Source organism: Lissotriton vulgaris, chromosome 7 (assembly GCF_964263255.1).
Source record: "Lissotriton vulgaris chromosome 7, aLisVul1.2, whole genome shotgun sequence".
NCBI lineage: Eukaryota > Metazoa > Chordata > Amphibia > Caudata > Salamandridae > Lissotriton > Lissotriton vulgaris.
Genome location: NC_141695.1, coordinates 1,501,384,202 through 1,501,403,032, shown reverse-complemented (window position 1 = coordinate 1,501,403,032; position 18,831 = coordinate 1,501,384,202). Strand labels below are relative to the sequence as shown.

Genomic DNA, 18,831 nt, shown 5'->3' with positions numbered 1-18,831 from the left:
TCTGTATATCTTAACTTTTAAAATATAATGTAAAATATATACTTCCATACTATACCTGTTTTCTTCTTTCTGTTCCGCTTTTTTCCTCCTCTTTCCTTTCGTTTCCTTTCCTTTTATTCCGAGCCGCTCTACATAACTAGTTGTGTCAAGGAAATAAATGAAGGACAAATGTATCCATAGAAAACAATAGTAAAGCGTGGGAACGGAAACTTAAATATAAGTATATCACCAACAAAATCAATTAAAAATTAATTTTTTTAAAAAACAAAATACTTATAAAGTATACCTGTAGAAAACAATTTTTTTAATTTATTAAAAAAATAATAGAAAATAATCTATGACCAAAATATTTTTAAAAACATAAAAAAAAAAATAAATAACATTTAGAAATATATAATAATGTCTAAAATTCAAAATAATTCAAAATTAATATTATATATATATATTTCTAATATATTTATTTCCTTATTTAATTATTAATATATACATACTAATTAATACTTCAATTAAAATAATAATAATATACAAAAATTAAAACAATTGAAAATACAAATAAGAAATAAATATGTTCTAATAATTTTATTTTTTAGTACCCTAAATATTAGTTACTATAATTAAATATACATTCCTACATTTCTATTATACAATATTATAAACAATATTAAATTACAATGAATATATAAATTATTACTATCCAAAAAATTCATTAAACAGATTCCTGAAATCAACTATAAAATTACATACTATATTAAAAGATATTTTTATGTATCAATTTTTATTTTTTTACAAAAATACTTACAAAAATACTTTTCATTAATTAATTATTACTAATAAATTTAAATATATTAATATTACTACAATGTATCCTATACTTTTCTTTTGAATAATACATAATTTTACAATTATTCATTTATTAATTATTAATAATAATAAATTAATATAATTAATATTTTAATATTACTACAATCTGACATAATTTAAAATAATTTAAAAAAATAACATATAAAATAAAATACATATACATATATATATGCGTTGTAAAAGTACCTGCGTTGTAACAGTACCTGCGTTGTAACAGTATAAGTTGTAAAAGTATGCGTTGTAACAGTACCTGCGTTGTAAAAACTGCGTTGTAACAGTACTGCGTTGTAAAAAATGCGTTGTAACAGGTGAATACCATTCCAAACAGTACGGAGCGGCCGCCATATTGTGTCTCGGTAGGATCGAGACACAAGAGGTGGCAAAAACAAAGGGGGAATTGACCTTAAGGGGGCAGAGTAGACCCCCCCTGACCCCATAGGTTTGATGTGGGGGCTATAAAAGGGCCCCGCGGGGCGAAAAAAAATGTAAATTTTTTTCGATTTTTTTTTTTTTTTTTTTTGCGGGGGGAGGGCCCGGTATGCCCACCGGGGAGCGGACGGGGGAGCGTACCATGAAGAAAAAAGAATGACAGAGGTTTTTAAAAATGAAGCCTTATTTAGGTTTCGCCTGGCGTCCGCTGCACAGCAGCATTCGCACAGGCGACATCTTTTGTAAAGAGCATGGTGCTTTGTCACGCCTCTCACTCCCATTGGCTACCTCCATAAATGGAGGCTAGCCATTGGAAGTGAGATCTGCCTGTCATCGTTCGAGGTGATTCGTGGGCGTTTCGGCGATGTTTTTCTCATCCTGCCTCTTTTCTGACGCCATGTGGCGGTGGGCGTGTACTTTATTTTTTTTTTTTGGTCCCGTGATGTTTTCGTCATTTTGGAAAAGCCTTTGGCTGAAGTGGTTGTCTCATGTTGTCTTTGGTTTTACGGTTTTGTTTGTTTTTTGCTGTTGTCTGTACATGCCCGTGTTAATGTTTCTGTTTGCACAGTATGGTCCTAACACGTTTTTTTTTTCCAGAGTATGCGCTCGTGTTTGGCTCGTGGCTTCAGTCGTCTCTTGTGGCCGCCTGTTCATGCCCTTGTCCGCTGGGCTTCTCACACTGTTTTGTTGTGTCGCGTAGCTCTGCGTGTAGGCATCGACTCATGATCGAGGTCGTGGTTTCAAGCCCCACCTTCTGCGGTGGGGATTTGGTGCACGTGGTGTGGCCGAGGAAGGGAACTGGTGTCCCATGTGGGGGCCGTGCAGCAAGGAGCACAGGGATGGTGTCGCTTCCCTAAGAGGCGTCACATCACTGATGGTTGCCGCTTTAGGTCGTTTTCTCCGAGGTTATGGGGAGGCTTGCCCGGGCGGCCCGAGCGTAGATGGCACGAGGTAGTGCTCCGCCTTCTTCATAGGGGACGACGCGTGTGGTCGGTGGGGCGTTCCACCCCCTCATCAAAGCGACTCCCCCCTTCCCCCCACCCATCCCCCCCCCACCCTAAGATGCAGCGATGGCGCAACGTTGTACTGCAAGTAGGGAAGCGTGTGGCCTGAAGGGCAAGTCGTGCAATGGATGGGGTCTGGTGTAGGCAGACCCTTCGGACAGCCAATGTAGAACAGCGACTTCGCAGATTGCATTGATAAAAGACCAGCCTGACATGTGTGCAAGAATGTGAATAGTGCAACGTGGGGGTTGTAGTGCAAGTACTGCAACATGTGGGCTGAGTAAGTAGTGCAACAATCCGGCTGCAGCTTTAGGTAAGAGGCCGGTGAGCAGTAGTGTAAACAGAGGCGTGTGGATAGAGCTGCAGTAGCACATCTGCGAGCTATAATGCAAGTGAGAACACACAGCACGTGTGTTGTGGCTTCAAAACAACTGATGTAATATGTGACGTCATCAGCAGTGCATTGCAGGCGCGCAAGTTATAGTGAGTCCAACTAACTATAACGTTGGAATTTCAATGGTTTTATGCGAGTAAACTTTCCAGCTAACTATAACTGGTGTGAAACCTATGGTTTTTTCAGTGAATTTAATAGGTTTTTAAAATGCTAATTCCTAACTATAACTGGTGTGAAACCTATGGTTTTTTCAGTTATGTATATATATATATATATATCACTTCCTATAGCAATCAGGCCGAGTACCACACTGATTTAATTACTCTGGTACGTGTCATCTATTGAGGTGTGATAGGTATTAGATCCAGGGTCAGTTAGGCCTTCCTGTAGTATGCACATTTTTAAATAATTCATTTTCACTTCTCCACAATGGTTTTTTTATTAAGTTTAGCACTTGCACTTTATATACTAATACTTTTTTGGTGTGACACCTGACTCTGGGCAAGTCCAGTATACAATACTTTATTAGCGACAGCTGGGCAAAATAATGTTATACTGTATGGTAGAGATGCATCAAGTGTAAAGAAGATATCAGTGCTTTAGTGGCTTAAAATTTATTCTTATGAGACACGTGATTTTAGGGTGTTATTGGACCCATTTTGTCCTATATTTATTCTATCTTTGGAATCTAATTGCATTTTTGCACAAGAGTCAATGTTTACATGACGTTGCAGTACTTTCACTTATTTATTATAAGCATTTGTGCAGTAAAAAAATCTGGAAAGCAAATTTTGATGTCATTTCTCTCTTGGATAGGGAAATGTATAGAGATTTATTATTGTTGTACTGTAGTTCGTTTACATACTATTTTGTGATATTTGCACATGACCATTATTAGCATTCAAGCAGGAATAAGTGGTGATAAATGTTCAGTGTTGCACAGTAGTCATATGTTTACTCTAGTGTGCAGGCGCAATTTGTATAAAACATCTCATCAGACTGACCGTAATAGATTTGGTCAGTAGATAGTAAGATACATAAAACAATATGTAGTATTAATGAAATGAGCCGCAGAATAACTTCTGGGTACCATAACTATCTCTACTTCTCAGCTGATAGTTATTCTGAGGCCGCCAACAACACAAAAAAATATCTATTGTTAAATTCTTTGGCAATTTTTTGTGTATGATAGAAACAAAGTGAATGAGATTAATGTGTAATCATTTTAGAAAACACTGACCAGAGTGCACACATTCAAATGTATAGTATTTTTTCTGTTATTTGATCACGTGGTTAGCACAATGCATATTTAAAAATATGGCGAGCTTTACCTGGCTATCTGTGAGCAAAGACGTTCCAGTCCGAAACGCGTCAGATTGGAAGCTCTAAATAAAAACAACAACAATGCATAATTCTGGGAGGATTCGCGTTCTCTGTTCGCCACACGTACTGCGGAAGTGCGGCGATTTCCAGTGTTTGTTATATATTTATATATGTGTATATATATATATATATATATATATATATATATATTTGCAAGTCTCTGTTGTGATGACTTTCTTGACAGGGCTTACGTGTAAGCTTATGTAACTGTGCCTTTCATTATGTTCCAGTGGGACCTTAACTTGGTTGTTGCATTTGCATTTGTTTATCCCTTCTACCTCTGTGCCTTCTACATTTTAGATGGTCCCAGAGTTGATACCTTATCTCTAGGAGTGTTTTCTCCGAACAAGTTAGTCTATACCAATACTTGGTGTTTCACAATATTTCTGTTTGAAGCATTAATCGATGCTTTCTCCAGCGTGCATGCGTCCTGAAATCCCCCTTTTCCTGTGTTTCTCAGGGCACGTTTGGATCACATAATTGTTTTCTATGGCAATGAGCTATGGCTCAATGGCACTGACTGTTGACTCTGGTCCCTCAGCCCTACCTCTTGACTGGGAGTGAATGTTTTGATTTGTTCTGCATTCTGTCCATCAATTGTGTCTTTTGCTTTCTCGCCCTAGGTGCGCCGGGTATGCCCAGACGTGGGTCCCGGGCTCACTCTGCACTGGGACTAGGATGCTTGTTTCCGGTCCAGGGAGGACCTGGCTTGGCAGTTCGGGCTGGACTGTTCCCAGGGGGCACAGGGTCAAGACTAATTTGCATAGGGCCAGGTCTAAACTGGGGTGGCATGGTGACCAAAAGAATAATGGATTTAACCCAGATCTCTTGACTGGGGTGAATGTTTTGAATTTAGTCTTTTGCCCTAAGCCCTACGTGACCATGGCTCGGATACCCACCAAGGAAGCTATGTAGCATTTGTTTTTATGGATTGTTTTGCAGTGGTTGCTTGATAAGTCTACTTAACTGATTCTGGCTCAGTTTTTATATTGTCAAGAAACTGCTGATGGAACGAGTTTGCTACCAAGTATTACTAATGTACCATAATGTATGAGTGCATCAATCTCCTCCAAGGATAAGGTCCAGCTGACATCAGAGAAGGTGTTGAGAAAAGAACAACCTGTGCAGAAAATGGCTCAAAAATCCAGCTTCACTGACCGTAGTGCAGCGTAAATCTTTGACTTTAGTCATCGCTGGGTCTTCTTGGACAGTCCTAGACGCTTTCCCAATCGACAATGGTATCACCAGCAAAGTTATCAGGCAGTGTCCTGCCGATTACAACATGGTCAACGGTGACCAAACCCTTGCAATGATGGCAAGAATCTCTTCGCTGACACTGGACAGCAACTCCAGCTGCATAATATGTTAAGAAGAGCACTCCTTCAAAGGCACTTGTACCATTGATGACAGAAGTACCCTTTTTTCAAGTTTTGGAAACCGCCTATTGAGATCTGTTTGAAGGTTTCTGCTCAATTGCTAGCATATGTCTTGATTCTGAGCTACAGGTTGAATTTCGTGACTAAGACTAAAGCCTCAGACTTGACATATAGATCACACAGTTGGAGTTGCTCTGCGTTCCATTAGTCAAGGAGAAGGCTTATGAAGAGGGACAAAGGAAGTGTAGACTGTCAGCAAGACTTACTTTTGAGCCCCAAAAATTTCCCATCTGAAGATAGCTCAAGAGACTAGGAGCCTATGTATGAATGAAAGTGCCAGTTATGTAAATTTACAGTAATGCAGACTGTGATTAATTTGAGCCGGTAGTTGCCAGTGGTGCCCACCAGCACTCAATTTGGAGACTGCCACTGATTTTTCTGCATAAGACATTTACCCTGAGCAAGAGAGGAAAAAACACTCAGTGGAAAGACTGAGGAAGAGAAAGATGGAAAATCTGCCACGAAAGGAGAAAGTAGGAACCTGCAAGAGGGAGATAAAGGGCCAGGGAGTGTATGGTAGTAGATTAGAGGCTAGAGGTGGATTCAAACATATGCTGCTTTGGTATTCTTTTCACCAACATCTAATAGCACTGCCTGCAGCCTTCTAAGGACTGCTTTGGACACCAGCGCTCATTTGTTTACAAATTAAGGACTGAATGGAGGTGCCAGTTGCCTTCCTGTCTAAGTTGCAACAGAAGATGCAAACTTTCCAAAGGCTGATTCCTGAACTATAGCATTTCTATTCTCCGCAATATCCTCTCTCATTGCGGCCGCCACTACCACAGTCACTTCCACCACCTGTGTCATGCCCATTGACACTGCCCAGCCTTTGACATGTCTGTCAATGCCATCCCTTTTGCCATCTGAGGACAAGCTGTAGGTTGACTCTCAAGATAGGGATCAGGATTCAGAGCTTCTTGAGGAGGAATTTGAGGTTGTGGAATAACAACAAGACACTGCTGGTGAAAGCCAAGATGAGAAGGAATTGAGTGATTTTATTCTACCCAAGGAAGGCTAGAAGATGCATCCACAACCAGACTCAATCGGACATTGCCTGCTTTCAAGACCAGCAAAGAAGTTAGATCTTCCAATATCCTTAGTGAAGCAGCAGTGCTTCTTATGTTTTAAAGAACAGCCCAGAAACACAACTCATTCCATTCCTAACCTAGATCCCATGTTGGAGGAAGGGTTAAAACCCATGCGAACGCTTGTCACGGTCCAAGTGGTGGCACCACACCTCGAAAATAAATACAGAGCACCGACGTCTGCACTTCGTTTTATTGGCCATGCCAGGCTGTATTCTATTATTGTGGCAGTTGCTCAGTGATGGCTAAAGAATCGTATAATTCCAGCATCTGCTCCTCGGGATAGAGATGGGAGATATATTGGATACTTGTACCCCAGAGTCCGCTCTGTGGTGGTGACGTCTATCAAAGCAGCAAATGCTTTCTTGATCCTCTGCTGCTACAACTGTCAAATGTTGCACAGCATTCAATCACTCATTGACTTCATTCCCGAACTCTGGAGAGAAGAGGCTTAATCCACTGTGAAGGAAGGTGCAATTGCAGCAGCTTTCATTATAGACATGCCAATTGATGTCTCAAATAGGGGTTTCTGTCTTCTTACAGGAGCAGTGGTACTGAGAAGATAATGTGGTTCAGGTCTATGTCATTCTCTCCCAAGGTGCAGGTTGATGGACAAACCTTTTTGGCTAGCACCTGAACGACACGTTGGCAAAATATAAAACCAGATACTGATGCAGGACTCTCTAGGAGTCCTTCAAGACAGCTGCACAACTTCCACACCTTTTCATGGCTTTCTCAGGCCTACAGAGGAGGCTACAACCAGTACAGGAGTGAAGGATGACAATATTACCTATTCCCACCATCCCCGTTCTGAGAAGCAGATACGTGCAAGGTTCGTCTTATAACCACAGGGCAACATGAAGTCCATCACAAATCGGCGAGAATAATAAAGCACTGCTCAGTCACACTACCAAAATAATCAAAAGCAAGCCTTACTTTCTAACCATGCCATCCTGACACTACCCCCTGTAAAGAATTCAACCTGTGCAGGCCAGAATTTCTGATTTGGCTATTGCAAAGACACAAATTACTTGGATTTCTGGATACTCCAAATCATGCAATCCAGGCTCAACCTGGAATATCTAGAAACATCTTCCAGTCATCCATCCAAGAAGGAGCATCTTCAGCACTTTAGAACTTGGAACAAGAAATTATTTTCCTTTTGCGAATTCCACTGATTCAGTTCAAGATCCATGTCAGGCGCTACTGAAAATACCATGGTCCTCCACCATGACCCGGAATCACTCATCCGGACAGCTTGATTCCTGACAATTTACAGTTCTGTCATCTTGACATCCTAGCTGATTGTGGAGCAGTATTGGCACATTGACAAGGATTTGCCACACCAGAGACTTATAACACTTAATGAAAGTGCTTCTGAATGTGGTCCCAGGGACAAGGGTTAATCCTATACTTATGCAACCAATTAAATATCCCTATACCTGGACCAGAAAAGCCTTGAATGCTCATCAGTTTGTGTTCACTTATTGGCTGCAATCTCAAAGTTGGCGATGCATCATCATTCTCCCAAAGAAACATGAAGCAATTTAAGAAGATCCTTTCTGAGGGTTTTCTGTTGTGCTGCTGTATTGTGCTCAGTTAGTTGGTGCGGCCTCCTTTTCAGCCAATTCATATGGAACTTCTGAACTACATCTCATGGAATACTGCCCTCTTGCTAGCTGTCATCTGAGCTAAGAGTTAGGGAGGTGTAAACATTTAGCATAAACGAGCTGTGAGAGTGAATTAATTTGGCGGAGAACGATAGTTTACCACAAGTAACAAAGATTATAGCCTGTCCGGCCAAGGAAGAGGTTTCAATCATTTTAATCTGAGCTTAACACCTGGTAGCTATTGTTTTCATCCTTTAGAAATTCCAAAACAGTTAACAAACCTAAAACATAACACAAAAAAACACTCCAATTTATTAAAAGAAAGAGAAATCCAACAAATTTTATCCAAAACGTCAAAAATCCAATAAGGAGAACCAGAGATTAAATTTGAAAAGATTTAAGTGAAAAAGCACAGAGAATAACTAAAATGCCTATAGAAAACACTGTTTGTGGGTGACTGGGGACCTAGGTGCGATTTTAGCCTGACCACAAAGGAGTTCGCTTTGGATACATAAAGCAAGTTTGTCCTGTTGAAAGATTTTACCTTCTGACTTCGTCTCTAAAATGGAAGTCAAATTTCTCCAGCAGGACAAGGTTGCCAACTGTATCTGAGGAAGTTTTCTGAAGCCAAATAGCCGTTGGATGAGGCCTCCCTGAAGTAGTTAGGCTTGGTGTGGAAAAGCTCAGAGAGAAGTTCAAATTTTGCGCCCAGGGAATCCTCTTGATGGTGGGATACTATCTGATAGAGACATCTAGCCGCAGATTCCTTACCTGTGAACTTCAAGGCGTCAGGCTGAATCCTGAAGATTTTTGATAGCTGTTCTCCAGCGCGCCGTTGGAGTGATGTGGTAGGCGTCGTGTTCGGTGACGTCCGATTAGTCAATATAACGGCCACTCCGGCCCGCCGATCTTCTGAAGATAGCTACCCCTGGTCACTTTTTGACAGTTTTTTCGACCTTCTGACTCCTCCTTTTTGTGTTAGGATGTCCAGTAGGAAGACTTTAGGTTTCAAGCTGTGCGGCACCTGTCACACCTGGTGTGTCTGGTGCCTAGAGAGTGACCACAACAGGTAGTCTTGCTCCGAATGCCAGGCCATGGATCCGGAGGCTTTAAAGGAGCAGTCCCTGAAGCTATTCGTGGCCCGGCATGCACCAGGGGGGTCGCCTCATCCATCCTGGCCCCATTCTCAGTTGAGAGGAAGGTCTGAGCTTCCCTCTGTAGGCTCGAAGTTTATTTCGTCTGGTACGAGGCTCCACAAGAAGCACATGAAGTTAAAGCGTGCTTCGCCTTCGCATGGCTACACCAGAGGAGCCTTGGCGTTTTAGGCCCTGTTCAGCGGAGCAGGCACCTAGGTCGACTCCGCGTCCACCTCCCTTTGCGGGAATAGGAGCGACCTCCGCTCAACTTCAGGAATTTTATTATTCCATGTGTGTTGTGTTTAGGCATCTGACCCTGCTCGCACGCTTTAGGGCCCCCCAGGTGAAGGCGATCCCGTGGGTCCCACGCCTTCGGCTACGACCACGGCCTCCTGTCGGCAGACTGGATGGTAGCGTTGGACTTGCAGTATGCCTATTACTGAATTCCCGTCCTGTCGGCCCATCGTCGCTACCTGCGGTTTACATTGGACCAGGAGCACTTTTAGTTTGTTGTGTTCCCCTTTGACCTCACCAGTGACCCACGAGTGTTAACCAGGGTGATGGCGATATTCGCAGCTCATCTGCGGAGATCAGTGGTTCCAGTCTTCTCCTATCTCGACGACTGCTAGTTGGAGGCGGGCTCCTCCCAAGCAGTCTTTTCCCATCTCCAGACTACGGCGAACCTCTTGCACTTGCTGGGGTTCACTATCAACATGCTAAAGTTACACTGGACTCCCTCGAAGACGCTCTTCATCGTAGCAGGTCTGGACACGGTGCAGTTTCGGGCTTATTCTACTGAGCAGCAAGTCCAGGATATTCGGGCTAGGATGCTGATATTTCAACCTCTATCCTAGATTTCAGTAAAAATTACTGAGGCTGTTGGGACTGATGGCCTCTTGCATCCTTCTTGTGGGCCATGGGAGATGGCACATGCGAGCCCTGCTGTGGGACCTGAAGCTCCAATGAGCGCAGCATCGGGGAATTCTCACTGACTTGGTCCAGATCGTGGAGGGCACTGCGAAAGACCTGCAGTGGTGGCTATCAAACCACAATTGGGTCAAAGGCCGACCCCTCTCCCTTCACCATCTACACCTCACAGTAGTAATGGATGCGTCCCTTCTGGGATGGGGCGGCCATCTGGGAGAGGTGGAGATCCGAGGACTCTGGTCTCTGGCAGAGGGCCGGCTCCATATAATCCTGTTAGAGTTTTGGGCGATCTGACTAGCATTAAAAGCCTTTCTGCCATCCATCAAAGGGAGGCTAGTACATGGCACCGCTCGCCAACATCGTCCGATCGCACAACCTCAACATCGTCTTACGTCTACGATACCCAGCTGATCCTCTCACTCACCAAGGACCACACCACTGCCAAACTAACCTCCACAAAGGAATGAAGGCCGTCGCCGAATAGATGAAGAACAGTCGCCTGAAGCTAAACTCAAACAAGACAGAGGTCCTCATCCACGGCTCCACTCCCTCCGCCTGGGACAACTCTTGGTGGCCGGCCACACTGGGAGCCACACTGACACCCACCGACCACGCATGCAACCTGGGCTTCATCCTGGACTCATCGCTCTAAATGACCCAGCAAGTCAACGCCGTCTCCTCCTGCTTCAACACCCTCCGCATGCTTCGCACGATCTACAGATGGATCCCCACCGGAACCAGAATCACCCAGGCCCTCGTCAGCAGCAGACTGGACTACGGCAACGCCTTCTACGCAGGAACCACGGCCAAACTCGAGAAAAGAACACAACGCATACAGAACGCCTCTGCACGCCTCATCCTAGACATCCCCCGCCACACCCACATCACTGCCCACCTGAGAGATCTGTACTGGCTCCCAGTCAACAATAGGATCACCTTCAAGCTCCTCACCCACGCTCCCAAAGCACTCCATAACACCGGACCAGCATATCTCAACAAATGTCTCCCCTTCTACACCCCGAACCGCCAGCTTCAATCCGCTGACCTCGCCCTCGCCACGGTTCCATGCATCCACAGGGTGACCACAGGTGGCAGATCATTTTCCTACCTCGCAGACATGGAACACCCTCCCCACCCACCTGCAACAGACGAGGACCTGCTGACCTTCAGAAGACGTCTCAAGACCTGGCTGTTCGAGTGGTAGCTGCACACCCCATCAATGAGCATTGATCCTCTGATCAGGCTGCCCCTTCAGGAAGACCTCCAGCCGCAGCAGCCAAACCTGCCCACTCTCCGCCTCCTTGCATGGAGATTTAGCGGCGACAGCTGACCGCTTTCGATCGTATTCCCAAAGTTTGTGAGGTTATTCTGGCAGCCAGGCATCCCTCCACGAAGTTGGTTAATGCCCTCCGATGGTCCAATTTTTTAAAAATATTGTACAGAACGGTCTATATACCCTCTATCTGCATTTGTATCTAATATCCTCCTGTTCATACTTTCCTTGGCCCAGCAGGGCTCTGCTCTGAGCACCTTGATGGGCTATCTTTCGGCCCTTTCCTCTTTTAGTCATTTACCTGATCAGCCTTCTATTTTCAAATCCCCTCTGGTTCAGAAACTTTTGAAGGGGTTAACCCACTGGTTCTCCCCCAACCCCCCTTCACCCTTTATTATGAGGCTTTGGGACCTTAATTTGTTTCTCACCTTTCAGATGTGTTCACTGTTTGAGCCACTGCACAACTTCCCTCTACTGCTGCTCACCATAAAAACAGCCTTCTTAGTGGCACTAACCTCTGCCAGGCGAGCGAATTGCACGCACTGTTGTCACAGCCTCCTTACCTGGCTATCTTTCCGGATAAAGTGGTGCTCCGCAAAAGGGCTTCTTTTCTACCTAGGGTGGTAACACCCTTTCATATGGGTAAGTTGGTTACTCTACCCACTTTCTATGCACTTCCGCACCCTTCCGAGGAAGAGGAGTATCTCCATCGTCTGGACCCAAAAAGTGTAGTATTGTTCTACCTCTTATCGAATCAAAGAGTTCCGGGTGGATGACCAACTCTTTATAGGGTACGTGATCGCAAAGAAAGGGCGTGCTGTCCAAATGAGGACTATATACCGCTGGGTTATCCTCTGTATTAAAATCTGTTTCGCCTTGGCAAAGAAGGATCCTCCTTAAGGGCTTATAGCCAATTCCACCAGGGCAAAAGTTGCCACCACGGCTCTCCAGCATGGGGTTCCCGTTTCAGATATCTGCCTTGGGGCCACATGGGCATTACTGCACATGTTTGCCAGACGCTACTCTCTGGATTCCCAGGTTCTCAGAGAAGGCCCGTTTGGTCCCTCTGTCTTGCAGGACTTTCTGGTCTAAACCTTTCCGCAGTCCCTCCTCTGGAGATTGCATTGCTTAGGTATCTGTTCAAAGGTAAGGAATCTGTGGCTAGATGTCTCTATCAGATGGACAGGTTTACTTTCAGTAAAGCCTTATCTGGTAGAGACATGATCAAGCCGCAGATTCCTTGCCGACCCATTCATCCTCCCTGCGCTGCAGATTGGTGTTTAGGGTCGAGGGCTTTTCCCTTTCAGGGGCCTCGTTGCCATTTTTAACACACCACGATCAGTCACTTAATGGCTCCGTGCTTTACGTGTGGAAAGTCATGAAAAGTACTGACGTCAGCGCTCCAGAGTGGCAGTTATATTGATGACGCGGAAGTCACAACGACTAACACAACGCCTATGCTGTCACGCAGTGTCGGCTGACACCACCTACAGGCGCGTAGAGGTGCTGCTATCAAAAATCTTCTGGATCCAACCTGACGCCTGGGAGGTAAGGAATCTGTGCTAGATCATATCTCTACCAGATAAGGTGTTACCAAAGGTAAGTAACTTATCCTTTTGTGCCTTAGTCCAGTTAAAATTTCTTCGTTCTGGCCGGGTCCCTTTATTGACACTCAAAAACCTCCAGCATGGCAATGCTGCATGCTGTATCTGGGAAGGTTGTACTGAAGTACAATATGCTTCCTGCAAGGGTCTGTTGAACAGGTTTTTGGAGTGACAGAAAGGTCCGAGCAGGACCAACTTAATTGTATTACCCATTGGGGCCACCATTGGGGCCACCTTTGGGCGAACTGACTTGGAAGGTTAGTCCTGGTCCCCCGGAGCCCAAAATGATTACAAGTTCCACTATTTCATAGGTTGTTAGAGAAGTCCAGCTGGATACAGTCAAGAGTCCCAGGACATCTGGGAAAGCACTTCGTGATTAGTTTGGAGCTAGGCCACGTTTGAGGGAAGTTGCTCCCAAACATGCATCCCCAATGCAAATTCTCACAAATGTTTGTTTTACTTGCACAGCAGGAAAGGATTAACTGATCTGCACTAAAAACCAGAAGATGGTTATTGGTTCAACTTAGTTTTTGGGAGTGAATTGAAGTACTTCCACTGACCACATTTTGAAGCCCTATGGTGACATTGTGAGGCTGCAGTCCCTGATGTCTAGACTTCAGGAGGCTTCTGGCCTTTCCGTGTCATGATGACTAAAGAAGACAGTCTGTGACCGCCTCTCCTCATCCATAAAAAAAAGTGAGTGGAAGATGCCCCTTTCCTGGCTTGAGAGAGAAAAAGATCCTATACTGATGCTTGCCCTCACTGCTCACAAAAGGAAAATGACACCCTTTATTATTCACATAAGATGACCTACAAAATGACATCTTTGTTGATAGTACATATTGCATCATAATCAAGGCTTCCAGTTTTCCGTTTTTCCTGATCTTTACAGATAAATGCAGACACAAAACAATGTGTTTACTATCTGTATTTATTTTTATTTGTGATCCCTAACAGGATACCTGTTGGGGATCACAAGGTACCTATCAATGCTTTCTTTATCTTGATGTAGGGATTTTCACTAACCCCTCTAGTTCAATGTACCACATTTAGACTCTATGCCCAGACCCTTTGACACTTTTGTGTTCTACATGCTATGTGCTGATTGACTGCTGTACATGTGTTCTCCAACCCGAAAGCCCAGTTTGAAATGGGAGAATAAATACAGGTAGCAAATGTACTTTTGACATGGGACAGTTTGAAACCATGAAAGGTGAGATTTTTAAGGTAAGTGTACCCCCCCCCCCCCGAGATGTTTCGCCACCCCCTGTGGTTGTGCCCCACAGATTGAAGAACATCTGATCTAGTTGCTTTGGATTGGGTAACTATAGTTTGGTAGCCAAAACCTCTGGGCATGAGCATCTGCCTACGATCAGACGGTTGCTTCAGCAGCCTGGCAGAACCCACATAATCTGCACCTCCATTTGTGGAGATTGAGTGAAGGCAGTTGACTGCATTCATCTTGCTCCTGAGGCTGTGAATGCCATCCTTGTTGCCAGGCGTCCCAAGACACACTGTCTAGGGTGGCCCGTGGGCCAAGTTTGTAGCCTGGTGTGGCACCAGCAATAGTGATCAATTACAGACCAATCTATTGGATGTCTTATTGGTTTTATTCTAGACTTTGCAAGGTTATGCATTGGGCACCGTTAAATGTTATTTGTCGGCCCTTACAGCTTTGTACTTTTACAGGACAAGCGGTCTTTGTTCAAATCACCTGTTGTGATGAGGTTTCTAAAAGGTTTGACTTGGGAGTGTCATCCCAAACCCTTCGTGATACTACAGTGGAATCCTAATTTGGTTCTCACTTTCCACATGTGCATGCCATTCGAACCCATGCACAGCTGTCCTCTCTTGCCTGACTCTGAAGACTGTCTCTCCGGTTGCAGTGATTCAGCTTGTTGCATGAGTGAACTCCAAGCGGTCTTGGTACAGCTGCCTTACACAACCATTTTCCTAGAGAAAGTGGTACTGAGGACCAAGGTGGCCTTTTTGCCTAAAGTTGTGACTGCATTCATGTTGGACAATCCATCACTCTCCCTGTGTTCTTGGTGTCGCCTCGCCCCTCAAAGTAGAGGAGACTTCATGGCCTCTCAGCTCTGTAAAATGGTCTCTTTTCCAATCTAAAAAGGTCCTCATTAGAAAACTGCACACTGGTACCTCTGATTGTAGGCTCCATGTCCAAGGGTAGAGACAGAGTAAGATCGAAACAGACATTGATTTGCACGGGTGGCACTTATGTGCTGCTCCATCGTCCTTTCTAGGGCAGGACTAAGACAACATGGAGCTGCATGGTACCACCTACTGGCCTGCTTCAGCAATGCTGTTTAAATGTTCCAGATTCAGTCTGTTGTCTGTAGATAGTCTAAATGTGATGCATCTCCAGTTAGACTAGTTGCCAGAAAGAGCGTTATTAAAGGCAAGTAACTTGTTCAAATTGTTGTTTTTTGTTTGCTTGACTGGAATTTGAAAATAATTTCATGAACCTCATAGATCAAAGTCATGGTAGAAAGAGTGCTAGAAATTGGGGATAGAGAGCAAGTTGTTTAAGCATATTTTCACACATGATACCTTATTAATTGTTGTCTGTACACTTTGGATTCTAAAGGGTGCCACCCTGACAACCTTTCCCCCTGCAGACCTTCTCGAGACAATTCTTGTTTCTCTATTCCATAGATTGTTTCCAGTCAAAAATTGACCAGACCGCTGGAGCTTAAGAAGGGAAAACCTGCAGGAAAGGGAAGTATTACAGTAAGTGTCATTCGTACTGTACGATTTCATGTGTTTGATTTTATTGTAATGTTTGAAATTCTTTCATGTTGACGATAAAATATATTCACTTTACATGGATATTTTTGTTTCAGTTCAGCTTATTGGATCTAGCATTGTTAAGTTATTTGCTTTCTGGATGCTATAGCTGTGTGATACCATCCCACAGGTCTCTGCTGGAGAGGTTTACAAACCTCTTAACAAATAAAGCATGTATTGGTCATCTAGTTGGAGTGGGAGGGAAATAGTTAGGGTTTGCCCACAGACAACCTTAGCTGTTTGCTGTTAAAGACCTTTCTTTCCAGCCCATTAAAATGTGTACTTAAAGTGAATTTTGGCTTGGCTTCTTGCTTTTGATTACATTACTTTTTTGTCTATGTAGTTTCCATCCTTTATTTTAATGCTTAACCACCCTATTCTTTTTGTCACACCTTTAGAGCTTTTCTTATTACAATGTGCCGATTAGTTGACCTGTGCCATTTTACTACCCACATTCACTGACCTAGAGTTCTTTTTCATTCAGCACCCCAGGAAGAGTGCATGTGTTTATTTGCTCCCTCTCAATGGTTCCCCGAACCTTACATTTTCATTCCCCCCATACAATGCTTCTCTCGCCCATTGCTTACCCCACCCATCCCCGTCCTGCTGGTCTTTTTTTCATTAATCACCTTTCCTCTGTAATATCCCCTCCCAGATATAAATCCATTGCACCCCAGCCCCTCCCTACCATTTGTTTTCGGTTTTGCCTTGCTTAACTGCACCTCACTCCCCACCCCACTCCTCCAATGTTCTCCTGTCCCTTGCGTACCGTTCTTGTTTTTTTGGGGGGGAGATTACTGCTGCAATGTGCTGCGGGACTATTCCTTTCCTTATGTGAACGTTTGTACACTTGCACACCTTTTTTAATCTACAGCGAAAAGGTTGGCGTCTGTCATCTTGGAACTTTAAAAAGAAAAAAAAAAAGCTTAATGGCTGCTGCATTATGATGCACAAGTGAAAAAGTATAAGGCTTTGTCAATGCCACTTAAGATTCCTGTTGGCACACCATAGTAGTCTCCCTACGCACTCTTTTCACTCCAAAGTATAACCCATACCCGTGCAGCCTCTCCACATGGGCTTCTGCACCATTCCAGTGTTACGTGGCACCATTGTACTTGAAGACTATGTTGATTTATATAATACACTGCTTTTTGTAGGTACTAATATTCATTTGTTCGGAGAACAGCAAAATGCAATATTTTAAAAAGCAGAGCACACAAACTCAGTTTGTTCTTTGATCTGTCGCAACTCGAAGACATTTTCAGAATATGGGGCACATTATAGCAAATGAGCCTTTAGTCGGATACATAGATCTTGATGTCCTTTGTCACCTCATCAAAAAAGTACTTTTGCACTAGGCATATGGTCTTAAAATGTTCTTGGATATGACCTCGGCTACATAGACTTATCTGTTCCCTGAGAAGTTGTACCATCTTAGTTTGAGTATGGGCTGTAAGCTTCATCTCTCAACGTTCAGATAGAAACCCTGGCATTTGAAATCCCCTTCCCATCTGCTTCCTTCTTAGGTTTTGGCTCGCGTAGGCTGCGCACAGGCGCAGTCTCGCTGGCGAGATTTAATGACTCTGAGTAGCGAGGGTAAACCCCACCCCTCTTCTCCATTGGCTTGCCTCCTAACCTGCGGCCAGCAATTGGAGATGAAGTCTCAGTTACGTCATTCTCTCCATCTAAGCCAAGGCCTTTTCGGATTGGTGGGCGTGTTTTTTAGGTTTGCTCTACCCTCTTCTCCATTGGCTGGAATGGTAAACAACCGTCAAACACGCCCGTTGTTTACATTCCAGCCAATGGAGAAGAGGGGAGAAAGAAAAACATGCCCCCCAGTCTGAAAAGGACAGGGCTTAGTTCCTTCGTGTTTACCTCATCCTCGTCGCCTTCTCTCCCCCCACCCATCTTCTCACCTCTCTCCTCCTCTCCTTTATCCTGGGATCTTCCCCTCCTGTCCCGGCCAGTGCGCTCCCTGGCTGCCGCTGCTGCTGGGCTCTTCTCTGAGCGGGTGCCCACCCTGCTTTACCTTACGACTCGAGATGGAGCCTACCCCTCATTTGCCCAGTGTCACCGTCGCCGGCCCGAGCCCCCAAGAACGCGGAAACCGGAAGTCAGGCCGTGGAGTGCCTGATGTGGGGCGGGACTTCCGCTGCCCTGAGGGAAGCCCGCGCCCACGAGAGCCCGAGAGAAGCCAGAAGCCAGCGGGAGCCCACCCCGCTCTCCGGTTGCCAAGGAGAAGTGAGCCGGTGTCCGGGGAAGCAACCTGTCCGGCAGCGGGGCTCCCATGCGCTGAGGGGAGCCCCGCGAGTGCTGCGGTCGCAGGCCAATAGAGGCGGAGGGGCCCGAGGCACCGGGTCGGTGCCTGCCCCCGCCTCCGAAGAAGACGAGCAGCTAACTGAGTACCTCCAGGGGAGGAGAGGCTCCAAGGAGAAGCGCAGTCTCCGGAGAGCTGCCCAGTAAATCGAGACCGGCTGGGGAGGGGGCTCCATGTGTTCCGGAGTGCTGCTGGAGCAGGGCAGCGTGACCCTACCTCTGTCCTGAGCAGGCCCGCCGTTGTGGGCCGCTCCAGCATTGGGGGGCACATTTGTTTATTCATAGAGCCTGGCGTGGATGTACTGGGGGCATATTCCATTTTCGGGCGCCAGTGTTCTTCCTCTGCCTCCTGTGTTTCCCCCTGTTAACCAATGGCTAGTGCCATCTTTCCTACATCATAGCCATACTCTGCAGGGAAACATCCTTTACAACGAAACCTTTACAACGCACGACCATTACGACACAACTTTTACAACGCAAGTCATTGCAACGAATTGCGCTGGAGGGCGCTCTAGGATAGGGAATAGTTTAATTATTATCCAACACCTTCCCTACTATCCACGGGGAC

At 44.9% G+C, this 18,831-nt stretch overlaps 1 protein-coding gene across 16 annotated transcripts in view; it reads left to right on the top strand.

The window, feature by feature from the left end:
* CPNE1 (copine 1) overlaps nt 1–18,831 on the top strand; it is a 662,572-nt gene that overhangs the window by 361,387 nt on the left and 282,354 nt on the right. For all 16 annotated transcript variants that reach the window (XM_086932333.1, XM_086932339.1, XM_086932337.1 and 13 more), the window contains one exon: nt 15,816–15,890. In XM_086932333.1, the coding sequence (XP_086788459.1) occupies nt 15,816–15,890 (75 nt within the window). The remainder of the gene's footprint in view (nt 1–15,815; nt 15,891–18,831) is intronic.